Source organism: Anastrepha obliqua, chromosome 5, assembly GCF_027943255.1.
Source record: "Anastrepha obliqua isolate idAnaObli1 chromosome 5, idAnaObli1_1.0, whole genome shotgun sequence".
In the NCBI taxonomy this organism is placed as follows: domain Eukaryota; kingdom Metazoa; phylum Arthropoda; class Insecta; order Diptera; family Tephritidae; genus Anastrepha; species Anastrepha obliqua.
In genome coordinates this window covers 120,392,146-120,409,838 of record NC_072896.1, presented here as the reverse complement: position 1 = coordinate 120,409,838, position 17,693 = coordinate 120,392,146, and the positions used below count along the sequence as shown (strand labels likewise).

Here is a 17,693-nt window from a genome sequence, read left to right as displayed (position 1 = left end):
CAAAACGAAGTATTGGCAAAGTAGAAAACAAAGAAAGAATTCGCCCTGTTTCATTCTGGGCTGACAGCAACATTGACATAGCAAAAGAAAAAAAACCACCTTTAATAGATTCGACTTGAAATAATAGAAAAGCTTTTTTATAGTCAACTTTCGTCAGACAAGTGGAGATCTGCGAATATATTTCTCTTTCGAAATGTCTCGCATAAAAACTTTCAGTCATTCAGACTCTTGAGGGCATAAATTGGTAAAAAATAGAAGCGTACGAAAAATTGGTAATTACGCACAACTGAAACTCATCAAAATATTTTTTATTCTGAACCCATTTACAGCAAACGAAACGTGAGCGAAGTGAATTTATAAAATAAATATATATATATATATATATATATATATATATATATAATTGGCGCGTACACCCTTTTTGGGTGTTTGGCCGAGCTCCTCCTCCTATTTGTGCTGTGCGTCTTAATGTCGTTTCACAAATGGAGGAACCTACAGTTTCAAGACGACTTCGAACGGCAGATATTTTTGTGAGGAGTTTTTTCATGGCAGAAATACACTCGAAGGTTTGCCATTGCCTGCCGAGGGGCGACCGCTATTAGAAAAATGTTTTTCTTAATTTTGGTGTTTCACCGAGATTCGAACCAACGTTCTCTCTGTGAATTCCGAATGGTAATCACGCACCCATTTGGCTACGGCGGCCGCCTGAATTTATAAAATATAGGTCATTAAAAAATGATTCCAGGGCTTTTATTTGCGCTTACAGTAGTGCTCAAAATAAAAGCACCGCCAGAAAAAAAAATTAAGCATTCCTTATAAGAAGGAAAACAAAGAACAAACCAAAGAACAGTAAAAGCAAAAAGTAACAAAAAACTCTAAAACAAAAAAAAAAAAAACAAAAAAACAAAAAAACAAAAAACGCTAACAAGAAAAAAAATTTAAAATAAACCTGAATTTTTATCCACTTCACATTTGTGAAATATTATATCAATATTGAATGGACCAAAAACTGTATACCCAAATGTTTTCTAAAAATTCTGAAAAAGCGTTTGAATTTACTCAGAATTTGTTTGAATTACTTAAAATTTTGTGCGAAGTTTGAAACTTTCAGTTATATGGTTTTTGTTGAGCAATGAACTATATTTTTATAAAACAAATAAATAAGAAAGCAAAATAAAAACAAAAATAGTCAAAACTTTCCAATATTCGAAAATGCACAAGGCCGCCCAGCAAGAAAAATTTGCCCAAAAACCAACGCTATTTTTGATTCACTTCAAACTTTCACTTATAAAATTTGTTTTTATTTCCTTGACAATAAATTGAATACAAAAAAAAAAAAATTAATGCAACGTTAGAATTTAATGTCATTCCTAATCGGAACATAGGGCGGAGTTGCCATTTAGTGCAGTAACTTGCACTTCTTATCCTAAATTCAATGCATGCTAGAGTTTGTCAAAAAATAAATAAATAAATAAATAATCGAAACTTTGAAATATGTCGCGTGGCTTTTATTTCGATCGCCACTGTATATATATTCAACGATAAAATAATATTCCGCTTCACCGAAGTTATAAGAGAAACCTTGAACATGCGAACCATGCAAAGAAAAAAGGAGGTTCCAGGTAAGACGATTAAGTCAATTTTGTTAAGTGGCTTAATAAATAAATTCTCAAGTAATGTTCACAATGGTATCACAAAAGACGAATCCTTCTTCGTTCAAGTGTGTTCACTTCCTGGGCAACCATACCAACCTAACCTACCATAATGTTCAGCCAGCTTCAGAAGGGAATCTAGGTATTGTTTAGCGGCGAAGAGGTGTGAGTGCTTAACACCTAATATATCCTGTCCCTTTAGTGAAAGCTGTTCTTGTTTTTTTGCTGGACGCAAATTTGAGGATATTCAGAACTCTTCCCTCCCTTACTGCACGACAGACAGACGCCAGTTCGCAGCCGTACCTGCTGATAAACAGGCGCTGTATACCCTGACTAGCCCGCCCTTAGGCCGAATAGCTCATGCCCAAACAGGTGCTTGGCTTCTACCCCGTGTATACTTGGCAGAAGTCGAATGTTGTAAGCATCTAAAAGTACCCCTTCTGGGCACTCGCAAATCCGGAAGCATATCAATAAGCGACAATGGGGGGGTGTTCTCCAACGAACTTAATCCAATAAAAGTTGTTCGCGGAAGAAACACTTCAAAGCAAATGATCGCCTGTTTTTTTGCGGAAAGTCTGGTCATGTCGCAACTGTACCACAGTAAAACAGTAAATTCTGAGCGATGCATAACCAGTTGTTTGCCAAAAGTTTTCAGAGCATTAAGGAAACCTAACCGTCTAAGATTAATCACCTTTCACCACGCCAATGTGAGCTCACACAAGAGAGTTTTTGATAACTCAATGGCTCATCCGCTGTACAGCTCTGACTTGGCACTCAATGTTTTATTTTCGTTCCGGAACATCACAAATACAATGCGAGATCAACATTGTTCAACATTTGGCGGTGTCCACTTCGGAGTGACAAAGGTGCTTTGAAAATTGGTTTAATCGAATGCAGAATAAAGCCATTTTCATTATTATTTTACTATATTTCCATTATTGGCCGTAAAATAAAAAGCCAAATATTAAATTTTTTTAGTATTAAACATAATTTTAAATGGGGTTCAGGTGTTCACTAGTAACCCAACATATGTCCACTGGAAAGATTGACATTTTCGCCAGATGACAGGCAATCGAGGTATTTGTGGTAACTGTGGGTATTTCTTGTTATTATTAGGTTAAAAAATAAATAGCGACCAACGCTTAAGATTCCAATATTTTTCCTAAGTAGAGAAAGAAAATCTTCACCTGAGAAAAAGATTAAAACTAGTGAACCTGTTGTCTTAAAAATTATGTATTTAAAAGAACTTGAATACCTGTGCGCTTGAATAGTTTTTAGCAATACAAAGTGCACCTTCTTCGAGTACTACTTTACTACAAGGTGAAGTCCAAAATTAACAAGACTGGTGTCATAAAAATGTGTTGATGGCGTTTTAATGAGTTAGTGCGTTGGAAGTTACATCCCTAGCTGACTTCCAACTAAAGCCTGGCGACATTTGGTTCAGTGGAGGCGAAGTTATTGCGTCAGTAGTGTCAGTATGTTTGTATCATCGGCACAAAAATGAGTTTCGAACAAAGAGCTAATATTAAATTTTGTTTTAAAATCGGTAAAACGTTTACCGAAACATTTCAATTGATGAAAAAAGTTTATGGCGATGATTGTCTATCTCGTGGGAGAGTTCAAGTGTGGTTTACACGTTTCAGAGATGGTTGTGAGGACATAAATGACAGTAATCACCGAAAACTCCATCGAAATTGTTCGTAAGTTCATCAAAAATTAACCGAAATCATAGTTGAAATTCACGGAATCGGAGTTGAATATCTCCAAAACATCAATTTATCGCATTTTAACTGATCATTTGGGCTTACGAAAGGTCTGTGTACGTTTTATTCCGCACAAGTTAACTGAGGACCAAACTCAACATTCGAAAGACCTCATTAGAGAGACGAGAAAAGACGAGAACTTCCTTTACAACATTGTAACTGGTGATGAAACGTGGTGCTTCTAACATGAACCTGAAACGAAAGTGCTGAATGGAAGACACCAGGCGAGTAACCACCCAAAAAATCGCGTTTGGAGAAGTCAAAAATCAAGTCGATGCTTTTTTTGTTTTTATGATTCCAAGGGAATTGTCCACAAGAAGTTCGTGCCAACGGGCCAAACTATTAATGAAATGTTCTACCTTGGCGTTGTGAAGCGTTAGTTGCATCGTATTCGTCGAATTCGCTCCGAATACCGCGAAGTAGGAAGCTGGCGCTTATTGCATGATAATGCACCATCTCATCAATCCACTCTTGTGACTGATTTTTTGACTAGAAATCGCATTTTAACCAACAATCACTCACCGTATTCACCTGATATGACTCCCTGTGACTTGTACCTATTCGGAAAATTGCATTTGACCATGAAAGGAAAATGTTTAGCATCCGTAGAGGCTATCCACAAGGCTTTCGAAAAGCTTCTACATCGCGCAAAACAGTGTATCGAGGCCAGAGCGGAAATAAATAAACTCGAAGTTATCAGAACAAAGTTTCTGTCGTTTCTATTTTAGCTCAGTCTTGTTTACTTTGGACTTCACCTTGTAACCGTATAAGTGCTTACTAATTTGAATTCACAAATTTCTCTGCTTCTTCCGTTTATTACCGAGGCAACTGGAGATGCATTGAACTTTCGATTTACTTACCTCGTGGATGTAAGCGTTCCGGCTTGAACCAGGCATCTGAAATGGTGATGTACATTTTTTACTTGATCGGTATTAAGTTAGTAAATATGTATGTAGTTGGAAAAAGTAGTTTTAGATATTAGCAATTAATGTAAAGTTGGTGAAAAGAGAATGGAAAAGAAAAAGTAGAAATAAGCAATGAATAAAAAGGAATTAAAATGGCTGAAAATGAGATGAAGTGATAGTACTTAGTGGGTATTACATTTATTTACATACACTAGATTATCGTCATTGGCGGCGTTAAGCTTATCATATCGGTTAGTTACATCAAATTGCGTCCTAGGCAACTTGATGCTATAAAATAGTCGTATATAATAGATGCAAACTATTTACTTTTACTCGATCTTTTACTATGAGACTTGGGTTAACCGATTACTTTTCAGGGTGGATTTCCATTTTCGGATTTTTCCTTTTTTAGTAGTAGGGGTAGAATCGTTTCCTCTTGTAGTTCGAAACGTATTTTTATAGGTTTTTGGCAATATCAAGAAATTGAAATTTAATCGCACAAAATATTTGAAGAGCAGGAAGCAGCTTTATACAATTTCTTGTAGACTATACTATAATACAGCTCAACAAAAACAAACAATATGTTATATAAAAAACATTATTATTTATATAAAAAAATAACGAAATAAACTATAAAATACATTTTTTTTTTCTTTCAATTTTTAAAATGTTTTGTTTTTGTTTACTCCTTACACTATTAAAATCTATTTTTAAATTTTGTTTTAGATAAAAAATAAAAAAAATTGTGCTCCCAACCATTTTTAATATGAATATTACTGCTGGATAAAAAGTACAAAAACAAAAAAAAAATACGCCAATTACTTACGAAAGCGAACATTCGTCCGCATGCGAGCGGAAGCCACTCAAATGGTAAAAACTCAGCAGAGTCGCCAAAGAAAATAATGGCGCTGTGCTTGATATGATTGAATTGAAATATTATATTACATATTAGCTGCTACCACCTACTAAAACGATGGACTCTGATATTGTCAACAATTTATGAGATTGACACAAATAATTCAATTGAAGCGGCCAAAAAAAGTGTGACATCTGATTAGAAACAACTTTGATGACGTAGCAGAAACTGAGAGAGCTTCGCTGAGACGTTTTGTCGCATACGCACTCTTCGATTATTATATCTTTCGAGCTCTGTGGAACTCTTAAGGGTTTTCCAATAGCAGGTCCATCGGTAGATGTCACTTTTGAAGCTGTCATTTTTTTATATTTGACAAATAGAAACTACGCCATTAATAAAAATGCAATGATACACGCTTAAACAACGCATTGAAATGATTAAAATTCACTATAAAAATGGTGAAAATTTGGCAGAGACGGTTCGCAAAACTCGAACATTTTTGTCTGATTCCAATTATTGGTGAAATTGGTGAAAAAATTCGAGCTGTTGGGACAAGTTAGTAATGTGAAGAATAAAACCCGTGCACGTCGCTCAAGAACAGCCCAAAATATTGCTGTTGTAGCCGAAAGTGTTGAAGAAAACCCAGGTTTATCCATTCCTCGTGATAAGGCCCATTTTCACCTCGGTGGTTTCGTCAACAAGCAAAATTGTCGGATTTGGGGCTCAGAAAATCCAAGAGTTATTGTTGAAAAGCCTCTCTATTCTCAATGGTCCGGCGGAGTCATTGGACCTTACTTTTTCGAAAATGAAGCTGGAGCAACAGTTACGGTGATGGATTGCGCTATCGAGAGAAGATTAACGATTTTTTATGACCGAACTTGGATGGTATTGATCTGGATAACGTTTATTTTCAATAAGACGGCGCTACGTGTCACACAAGCAACGAAACCATTGAGTAGCTGGTGACGTGGCAGCCGAATTTACTATCAACATTTTACTTCGGCTAGCTAAACCTGGTATTCTAACATCCTTGCGAGTACGTAGTTCAAATTACTCTCACAATTTTGCTTCGAATGGTCAAACCAGGTAATCTATCATCCTTGGAAGGTCTATGTTGATGGAATAATGACTCTCCCCGAAAAATGGTAATATACCATAATATATCATGGACTAAAGTGACACATGCATAATGGATTTAGAGGTGCATTAAAAAATATTTAAAAAATGTGTTACCTTTGCTTAAATTCTTTATTGCACTTTTTAGGCCGTCGAGAAAAACAGCCACACACAAACGTCAAGTTTTTTCTGCATTTCATTCGACATTTTTCAATTTCAGACTAACTCAAATTGAACCATGAAAAGATACACAATCGAGCAACGCGTTAAAGTTATTCAGGCTTATTATGAAAACGGGCGTTCAAATCAAAATGCATATCGCGCACTTCCTCTTCAGTGATGAGGTACATTTTCACCTCAGTGGATTCGTCAATAAGCAGAATTGCCGCATTTGGGCGAATGATAATCCAAAAGTGATTGCCGAAAAACCAATGTACCCACAAAGAGTGACTGTTTGGTGCGGTTTATGGGCCGGCGGCGTCATTGGGCCGTATTTTTTCCAAAATGAGGCCGGTCAGGCAGTTACTGTGAATAGTGTTCGCTATCGTGAGATGATAACAAACTTTTTATGCCCCGAATTGGAAGATATGGATGTGGACGATATGTGATTCCAACAGGACGGTGCCACTTGTCACACAGCTAACGAAACAATGGCTCTTTTGGGCGAAAAATTTTATGGCCGAATAATCTAACGTCGCGGCGATGTCAATTGGCCGCCAAGATCATGTGATTTGACACCGTTGGACTTCTTTCTTTGGGGTTATTTGAGAAAAGGTGTACGTCGGTAAGCCAGCAACAATTGAAGAGCTAAAGGATGAGATAATTCGGCACATTAATGGCATAGAATCTCAATTATGCCTCAGCGTCATCGAAAATTTGGACCATGGGATGGAGGTGTGTTGCCGAGGCCGCAGCGGCCATTTGGCCAATATTATGTTCCATATGTAATTGAGATATACCAATATTATTATAATAAAGAGACATGATAATAATTTCCTAAAAAAAAGTATTTTATTAAAAATCAACACCGGCCCTTGAAACTTAACCACCTTTTAGTATACAGAAAAGTATTTTCTCAGTTCTGCGAGGTTAGCGATTACTAACGTTTTTTTTTTTTTTGTTTTTTGTTATTTCTGGTTGTATAGAAATATTTAAAAAAAATGAATTTAAGTGCAAACACTTTTACCATACAAAAGTCTTTTTGGCGGTTTTCGAATACGAGAAATCTGAATGCGCTTTGGTGCACAACCCCTTAAAATTACACATTTTAACGTTTTTGTCGGCTAAGAAGCTCATAAAATCAGATCTACTATACGAATTGTTACTTTCATTTTCTTCGTTTTTTGAGCTAAGCAAAAATAATTCATAATTTTCAATGGTCTTCTACCTGTTGTTCACACGCAATGTGAAAAAGCACTCAACACTTTGCGGCATATCTAAAATAGTAAATACCACAAAACAGTTCGCATGATTTGCCAGCAAGGTGAATGCAAATCTATGAAGGAAAACCGCAAAAATGCGTACCGTTATGTATAAATTATATATATGTACACATATTGAATTGCTCAAGCGGCTTCTTAAAGATAATAAAACGACAAAATCATATCTAACAAATCTGGTAACGCAGCCATGCACCTTGCTTTCATTGGAAAATTCTTATTATTTATAGATAACGAGAAAATTAACGGAATTTTTCCTTACTAATATACAAAATTCAAATCTTGGTACAAGAGCGTGATTCACGGACCCGTTGTTGAGGTAATTTTGTAAATAAAATATGTCAATTTGATATTCTGCTCGTATACGTTGGGCCGAATAAAAAATCAGCTGTTCTAGAAACTGCACCTCGTATGAATCTAGTTTTTGTATGTAAATACGTTTGAGGTGGGTTTCAAATTAATTTCTATGCGTTCGAATGTCGATTTTTATTCATCAAAACTATTTTTTTTTTTAATTTTCATAAAAATATATTAACCAACCTCTTCTCTTTCCTAACTTTCCTTCCTTAATTTTTGTTTAATTTATAGTTCTGCCTGTTCTTGCGATTATTTGCATACTTCCGACTTCACTCTACTTCGCAAAATTAATCGAATATAAAAGAGTTGCCCAGAGAATTTCATAGTCGTAAACCAAGACTATTTTAGAATCCTAGATTAGGGTTATTAATTTACTTGTTCCAAAGCAAACTGGAGTGATAAGCTGGGCAATGACGATAACCTAGCATGCGAAAATATTTCTATTATTAACAGATTATAAAAAGTGTGAGAGATTTCTAAAGATATTGGCAAAAACAATGATGCGGTCAGACTTAGTATTTTTGTTTCTCTTTTTACTTTACTTTTTTTGTTGTAGTTGTTTTTGCATTTTTGTTTTATGATAGTAGTAGGTTTAAAAATATCAGAAGAAATTTAAGCTGCTTAAATGTAAAAAAAGTTGTGAAAAAGAATTTAATTAAGCACCAACGCCAGTGCAGAGGCAAAACGCATTAAGAAAAGCACATAACTGCTACAATTAAACAAAAACACAAACAACAAAAATAGTATGTGCACAACAATAGTTTATTTAAGCATAACTAAGAGAGAAGAGAATTGGAAACTAAAAAGAAATTAGCGAGCAATAAAATGAATACGACCGTAGGGCCGCAACGCTTGCGCCACCACACCACCAGTGAAAGAAAGTTTTTCCTACTTTTAAATAAAAATAACGAGTAAGCATATGCGTGAGACATATGTACATATCTACTTATATACATTACATAGAACCTAATTGTTGTTGCTGCACACACCAAACCATTTAGCGTAGGTTAGTTCGGGGTGATGTATTATATACTTATATACACACACATATGGATGCATATGTATGCATGTGAGTACAACTAAATGTGTAAGCCAGTTTGTACAGAGCGATACTTGCAAGAGAGAATGGGCACACCATGTAAGTAAGTATATACATATGTATGTACGTACGTATGTAGTTATGAATTCATATTTTCACTTACGGGGATCTAAAAGCGAACAAATCAATGGTCGCTGTTTGTAAACGCCATTCTGTGCAATTTCTCCATTCGATTCCATTTTTCGTCGGCGTATTCGATTTTGGTGCGGTTTTAAGCAGGCCCGTTTCTATCTTTTAATTTGATTTATCAAAATATGTTTTAGCCGCTGTAGTTGTGTATTACAATAAAACTGATTTTGTAGCACGATTAAAAAAACGAGAACACGCTAAAAAGAAAACGGCGTACAAAAACGCATTTGCACAGGCACGTAATAACAAAGAATTTTTTCTTCGATTGCTGTCAATGTGAGCAAAACAAAATTTTATTACGTCTGCGCTTTCAAAACTATTATATTTTTGGTTTTGCGTTTCTTTTTTTAATTTTTTTTTTTATTTTTTTGGTTTTTTTATTTACATAAATTTTATTCTCCAATAAAATTCTTCGTGAATTTGGTAAAATATTCACTTTATTTGATTGTTGTGTCTCCTTTTTAACTTGTAAAAAGCAACGCAATTACAAAAACAATTTTCGGAACGTCACCATTTATCGGCTATACGCAAAAAATACCTCCGCTGCTCGCTTTCGCTGTACCAGCTCGTATTGGAAACTGTCTCACTCTGAGCTTAGCTACAAACACCCAAGTAACTGAATTCTTTACGTTTGTCCTGCCAACAGAATGCAGAATTGAACTACCCACTATACACAAACAATAAAGCAGCCCAGGAAAAACCTGCGCATTGCCTGTAGACAGTAACGAATTTTTGTCTCGTGTTGGAGACTTTCGGTAGTCATCGGCTTGTCCTTATTATTGTTTTTATGAAATGCTACCACCAACAACTTGTCCGCTATATGTAAAAGTAGTTCAAGACCCGCTGCTATCAAGCTTAGTTAATTTCTCGGCTAACCACAAATAACAAAGGCATTTGAACTCATAAAGGGCAGCTACCATACATAAACTCGTAGAAGGGAAGTGAAAAAGCTTCCGGTTCGTCTACCACTGGTGGGTTTTAGTTCGGTTGATTGAGTGCTCGTGCAGTCTATAGGAAGCAATTCATACATTATCGATTTTCAGCTGGGGTTTTTGTAGAGAATTTGCGCCCTCTTTTTTTTTGTTTTTGTTGTGCTAGTGCATTATGACAATGTCAGTTATGCCCATCAAGCACTGTGAATGTTGCAGTGTGGTGAATAGTTAGCGCTTGACGGATGGTGGATTGTGCGCACAAAATTCACACGATTCTTTGCACATGCTCAGTGTTTCGTAAGTAGTTACTTATAGAATTTGCTTAGCCAGCATAACCCGGAGTTTAGTGGAAATTATATTCACTCATTCAATGAGCCAGGACGTCAGCTTCTTTTGTAGCAAAAGTGGTTGAATTGCTAGAGGTTGAATTGATAAAGTAATGAAATGCATATTTTATAAAAACTTAATACAGAAAATTGCTAGCGACACACCCTCTTTTGATATCGACAACCCACAAGTGGCAAGGCCAAAATGGCGCCAGACGAGGGCCTACTTTTTTATGGTTGCCAATAATGCACTTATATTATTTATTAGTTTAAAAAGCGCAAAAATAGAATAAAGAGGAAATTTTTTTATAATCTAAATCAGCCTAGTTCGTTTCAATAAATTGATTTATGTATATTTCATAACAAGCGTAACTTGATGTTTGGTAGGTAGGTATGTAGATGAAATGGTTGAAGTACCACACTGGCACTCCCCAAGTAGCACTAAAGCGCCATTATGAGACCCCCAACAGGAAGATATCTACAGCCAACCAGAGCTGTTGATGTAATGCAGAAGATAGATGGGATTTAGGGGGGCGCACTGCCCTAGGCTGTCGAGCTACCAAACCCGGACATTTACACGGAAAGTGCTCAACAGTCATCGTCTTTGAAAAGTCCACACAGCTTCTGCAATGGAGGTTAAATCGTAACTCTAACTTTTCCGTGTGTGCCGATCGTCCAGTGACCGGTAAACACAACTACGAGTTTGGAAATTTAATGGCGTGAAATCCCCAAGACTTTATATGCCTTCCGTATTTTGTACTGGAGCCGAAGGGTTTTCGCAATAGCACATGAAGAAGTGCAGCTCTGGATCTTTTCTGCGCTTTCCTGAGAAATAAGTTGTGCAATTCCCCTTTAACAACTGTCAGGGGGATGCCGGTGACCGTGTAGGAGGGCCCTGAGGCCAATTCGTTCCCCCCTTCCTCGCAAGCTCGTCAGCAATTTCATTTCCCTCTATGTTCCTATGTCCTGGAACCCAGATTAGAAAAATGCTACCTGCACACCCAAGAGATTTAATCTCCTCTTTACTGGAGTTTACTAGTTTGGTTCTGTACCATTGCGATTTTTTTTAGCTGTCACGTTTAAAAAAATTGGTCCTATAAATTCGAAACTATTGGACTACCCGGTATTTTGTTTAAATTTTTTAAAATTAAAAAAAATGTATTTATTTTTTATTATATTTTTATTTTGCTTATTAAAACATATTATATTAAATTTAATTTCAATTTATTTTATTTTATTTCACTTAATATTTTCCAACTTTTTTCAGGCAAAAAGGGGTGGGCCTTTTAAATGTTTAATCTACTTCATTCGATTTTTCTATTTTGTTTTAATTAATTTTACTTTATTATACTTAAATTTCATTTATATTAATTTTATATTATTTTATTCACTTTATTAATTTACTCATTTTAATTCTTCACAATTTATTTTATTTTATTTAGCTTAAGGAAATTAGCAAGGAAATTAAATATCTTGGAGTAATCCTCGATAGTAATCTTTTATGGAAATCACACCTTGAAACAAAGCACTGACAGATTTCTGGCAGTGCACAGGTGTATTTGGGAAAACGTGGGGTCTTTCTCCTAGCAAGGTCCTATGGATCTACACGGCTGTGATACGACCTGTTATCGCATATGCACCAGTGGTCTGGATGAGAAGACTCTCTCTCTCATGGGAGTCAGGAGGACCTTATCGAGCCTACAACGCACTGTGACCATCTGTTGCACCGGAGCTTTTCCGAACCCTTCAAGCCCGGCATTAGATGCTCTGATTGGTTTGCCACCACTTGATGATTTCATCCAAGGAAAGGCCTTGAAGGTCATCTGGAGGCTGAAACACAATGAGAACTGGTACGGCCCCTGTCCGGCATTGGAAAACAGAGAAGGCATGGGCGTCGATCCCACGATTCCCTCCATGCCCCTTGACTCCATGCCATCAAGAGTCGTACTTGAAAAGAGATGCAGTGTAGTGCTGCCAGAGGCTCAGTTGAGGTCAAACTCAGAAAATGAACCCGGCAAACACTGTTTTCGCATTTTTACGGATGGCTCCAGGACCGAGCATGGCTCCACGCGAAATCCAGCGGGACAAAACTGCACTTTGCTCTTGGAATGCATGCATCTGTGTTTTAAGCAGAGGTGTATGCAGTTCAAGAAGCGATGAACTTTGTTGTGGAAAACCGATGGAGAGGCAGATCTATATGTGTCTGCAGCAACAGCCAAGCTGCGCTTATGGCCTTAGACAGCCCCCCAACATCAGGGGTAGTTATGTCCTGTAAATCCAGGCTGAACTATGTCGGTAGACATAATAGCCTGATACTAACAGGGGTATCGCGGGTAACGGGACCTCTGACACCTTAGCTAAGATGGGCTCTGAGGCCAACTTCTTTGGCCCAGAGCCCGTTTTGCCACTCCCTTCTGCGGCCATCACAGCCACGGTTAGCAAATGGGTAACTACCACCCACAAGCGGTCCACTTTCTCTGGGCGAAGCACATGGAAAGGTTGGGCATCTCAGACAGTGTACTCTGCCCAGCTTGTGAAGAGGAGGATGAGACGCCGGACCACTTCCTGTGCGTCTGCCTCGCCTTCGCTCGAATCAGGTTTGAGGTCTTTGGCACTGATACCTTAAAAAGCGACCATCTTGGCTCCTTGGCACCACAAGATCTACTCAGATTTCTTCGCAGATCGGGTAGATCTAAAGAAAATTAAAAGGGAATCCAAGTGTAGTACAATGAACTTAATTAATGTCTGAGCTCTGCACTTGCTAGTTGTCCCGACAAAAAAAAAAATTCAACAATTAACAAGGGGCGCTGCTCGGGCGATCCGGTTCGATAACAAAACTTTAAATGCGTTTTTCTCGAAACTTATTTTTTTGAACTGGTGATCACTGTAACTTAAAAAGCGCTTAATAGATTTCAATAAAATTTATACTGCATTTGAAAAACCAAAAAACTCGTGCCTGATCGAAGGTTTTTTTCAAAAATTTCGATTTTTTTTAACATATAATTGCCGTTTTTTTTCTCGAAATTCTGAAAAAAAAATCCTGAGGCCGGCATATTGTTAATTTTGAAAAAAAGCTTCGATCAGGCACAAAATTATTTATCTAGTAATAAAACTAATTTCTCTTGTCCCATTGATTTTAGATGAATCTGTAAGGACTTGTGATGATCACCGCAGGAGACTTATGCAGAAACGGGCTCCACACAAACAGAGATAACTTTTACAAACATTAATTTTTTTTTTGCTATAGTCAAGTCGAAACATAATGTATTAATAGTATGTTTTTATTTTTGTAAAATAAAGCAATTGACAAAGCAAAAAAAAAAGTATTGAAAATCATCATTTTCTCGGGCCCCTGAATACCCCTAACCCCTCAATACAATTTAATTTTATTTAATTCAGTTTTACTTTCCATCAATTTTATTTACTTAAGTTTTATGCTTTTAATATAATTTGATTTTATTATTTTTATTTTATTTCATTTTATCTTATTTTATTTCGTTTTTATTTTTTATTTGATTTTTTTATCTAATTTCTTTTAAATTTTTTATTTATATCTAATTATTTTTTTTAATGTACTTTTTTAATTAATTCTTTTGTTTATTCTTTTTTTATTATTTTTTTATTCTTTTTTTCTTAAATTTTTTAATTTTTATTTTTTCTTTTATTTTATTTTATTGTAGTTTTTACATTTTTTAATGTTTTATAATTTTATAATTTTTTTTTTATTTTTTTATTTACTTTTTTTTATTTAATTGTTTTTTAATAATTTTTTTTTTAATAAATTTTTTTTTTTCAATACATTTTTTTCTTTAATAAATTTTTTTTTAAATTTAATTTTGTTTTAATTTAATTTTTTTAATTCAATTTTTATGTAATTTGTTTTTATCTAATTATTATTTTTTTAAAGTACTTTTTTATTTAATTATTTTGCTTATTCTTTTTTTTTACATTTTTTCTTATTTTTTTTTATTGTTTCAATTTTTTTTAATTTAAATTTTTTTTTATTTAATTGTTTTTAATATAATTTTTTTTTTATTTATTTTTATAATTATTATTATTTTTTTAATGTACTTTTCTATTTAACTCTTTTGTTTACATTTTTTTTTTATTTTTTATTTATTTTTATTCTTTTTTTCTTGAATTTGTTTTATTTTTCCTTTTCTTTCATTTTTTTTTACTTTTTTTATTTTTTTTATTTTACCTTTTTACTTTTTTATATTTTCCTTATTTTACTTTTTTATTCGATATTATTTTGATTTTTTATTTTATTACTTTATTTTTTCTTATGTTTCTTCTTCTTTTATTTATTTTATTTATTTTGTTTTTTTCCTTTTTCAATTATTTAATTTTTTTTTATCTTTTTATTTTTATTTATTATTTAGTTTCTATTTTAGTGTATTTCCGTTCTATTTAATTGTTTTTTATTGTTGTTTCAATATAATCCAATTTGTCTTCATAATTTGCATCTATTTTTATTTTCTTATTAATGCATTCGTTTTTATCTACGCATTTCATCATTTTTTATTTTTTCATTCACTGCATTCAGCAGTCCCATTTACTTTTAATGCAGCATCTACAAATGTCTCAAGTATTTAAGTTAATTTTGTACGAAGCAACTTTTTTTTTTGGTGAAAGCTCCGACCAAAGTGATTGACCAAAGCGAAGCCATACACAGTAATCAATCAATCGATTACGAGCCCAACGCGATCTTCTGTATACGAAGTTGCGCCGAGTTAAATGCACTTTCTGGTAAACAAAGAAAATTCTCGCTTTTTAAAAATAAAACCACATACATACGAGTATAAATAAAAAATGAGATAACATAAATTCTTGGGATGGTAACGAGCAGACTGACGCAGCGCGATTTATTTTAAGATTTAAAGTGAATACTAAAAATGCAAGCACCATGGAAAGTTAAAAGATATGCTTTTCATTTTATTTAAATAGTCTGTGCATAGTACATTTAAGTAGAAAAAAATCGTTGCTTTCTTGTGGGCATAGGAAAATTCTGAATCAGTGGAATTATGAATTTGCGAACCTTCACAAACTGTGTGCTCTACAGCACATTTTGCTATTAGATCAATAAAATATGGTCTTTCACTGATCTATTGATTACTATTGATTACTGCACCGTAACTGACCAATACTTTGAATATTGCACTGAAATCTAACCAATTAATGCTTAACTGTGGAAAGTGTTAAGTTGCTTTACTTGCCCAGGCAAAAGTCCACACATACCCATTGATACTTATACTTGTGTATGTATGTACATATGTATATAACACAAATAAAAAAATTTAATCGGATTTGATTTAAATCGGATTTGATTTAATTTTTTTATAGTAAACATCATAATAATTGTCCATTTATGTGTTTATATGCTCAGCCTGCGCAAAAATGATTTTAGAATGTGCTATTGTAGATCGGTGGGTACTGTTCTCAGCTTAGATCATCAGCAAAGTGTAAAAGACCAATAAACTCTGTGCCAAAAAAAAGCAAAATATGGTACATTTGTTTAATGATTTGCAGTTTTCTTCTACCTTTTGAACCTATTTTGGTGGCTATTAAGTATTTGCAAATTGTAACTTTTGTTGCTGCCATTTTTCTACATATACATACATATGTATGTATGTATGTATACACTACAATTTCAGTCATTAGTCAGACAACTAAAAGGTAAGTCGAATGGGTGTATACATCAGTAAATTGTGTACAGAATAAATAGCACATAATAACTAAAAAGTTTCCGAAGTCATCACGCTGCGGGTAGGATGTATGTATACAACTGTGTGTGTATATATCTATGTATAAATGTAGTTATGAGATGTACATATGTACATATGTATCTACATGACACTTTATTACATGCATACACACATACAGATGTGCATAATAGGTGTACGTATGTTGACGTTCCAATATGCACCATTTTACTAATCTACGTACATAAACACGTACTCGCACATACATACAATGGCCAGTAAGAGCAGCAAAAATTGCATCTCAAATAAATATAATTTCCTATATACAGTCGACTCTCGTTAGTTCGAAATTCGAGAGACTCTTAAAATATTACGAATTATTGAGCGTTTGAAATACTAAATGGTTCGAGAGAGAGTTTTATTTATTGGGAGAAAATAAATAAAATTTCGAATTAGCAAGCGTTTTTATTTAACTGCTAATGTTTTACATATTCATAATTCGAATTTATTAATCTTTGAAAAGAACTCATTTATACGGGTTTGCTTCGAAGCACATTGCTGCTGTTCAGGTTAGGTTAGGTTAGATAGTGATGGTTGCCCAGAGAAAGGGCCCAATTGGACGATAGAAGTTTGGTTCATCCTTTGTGATACCATTGCAAGAGGGGGAAAAGAGGTGGAGGAAAAGGACGATAGGACGAAAGGGAAAGGGGTGGGGAGGCTTGAGTATTTGTGGACTATGAACGGTGACTAGTCTGCGGTTGCGTTAGCCTCTTTATGCTGCTGATGAAGTTCATCAGATTTTTGTTATCAAGACCTGCTATATCAGCAGGCGCAGAAAAGAAGTGAGAACCAAGATGCTTAAATCTTAATCCCGCGAGAGCTGGGCAGCTAAGGAGCAGGTGCTGAGATGATTCCACCTCATCGTCCATACAGCTGACGCAAAAAGGACTCGAAGTAATTCCGAGTCTCACGGCATGTGTACCCGCGGGCAGTGCCCCATGAGGATGCCCACGACGACGAAATTTGAGAGATGAGATTTTGTCATCCTCAGAATATCCCTCGAACGCCTCCTATCGAAACGTGGCCAGAAGGACTTCGCGACCTTACACGTTCGTGTACTTACCCAGCGCTCGCTGAGTTCGTGCAAAGCCCATCCTTCCAGGAGTAGAGCGGAGGTTGTCAAGGGGATCCCGATCCTCTCCTTTCGCGGGCACACCGCCTCACAGGTCCCTTGTCTGGCCAGCTCGTCGGCTTCGCAGTTTCCAGTAATGTCACTATGACCAGATACCCAAATTATCTTTATATCGAAGAATTCTGATGCAATCGAGAGAGAGACCATGCATTCCCTGACCAGTTTCGAAAGCACCATAATAGAGCCTTTGGCGCAATTGCCGCTTGGCTATCGGAGTAAATATTT

At 35.2% G+C, this 17,693-nt stretch overlaps 1 protein-coding gene across 3 annotated transcripts in view; it reads right to left on the bottom strand.

Moving 5' to 3' along the window:
• The window catches only part of LOC129249346 (reticulon-1-A), a 91,152-nt gene that overhangs the window by 67,042 nt on the left and 6,417 nt on the right, over nt 1–17,693 (bottom strand). Inside the window, exons 1-2 of one of the 3 annotated variants that reach the window (XM_054889111.1) lie at nt 9,291–10,042; nt 4,276–4,311 (exon numbers count right to left, since the gene is read on the bottom strand). The exons of 1 other annotated variant lie outside the window; for it this stretch is intronic. In XM_054889111.1, coding sequence (XP_054745086.1) covers nt 4,276–4,311; nt 9,291–9,366 — 112 coding nt within the window. In that variant the 5' untranslated portion in view covers nt 9,367–10,042. Of the gene's footprint in view, nt 1–4,275; nt 4,312–9,290; nt 10,043–17,693 lie in introns of those variants that run through there. One more of the 3 variants, XM_054889109.1, reaches the window with a different exon arrangement.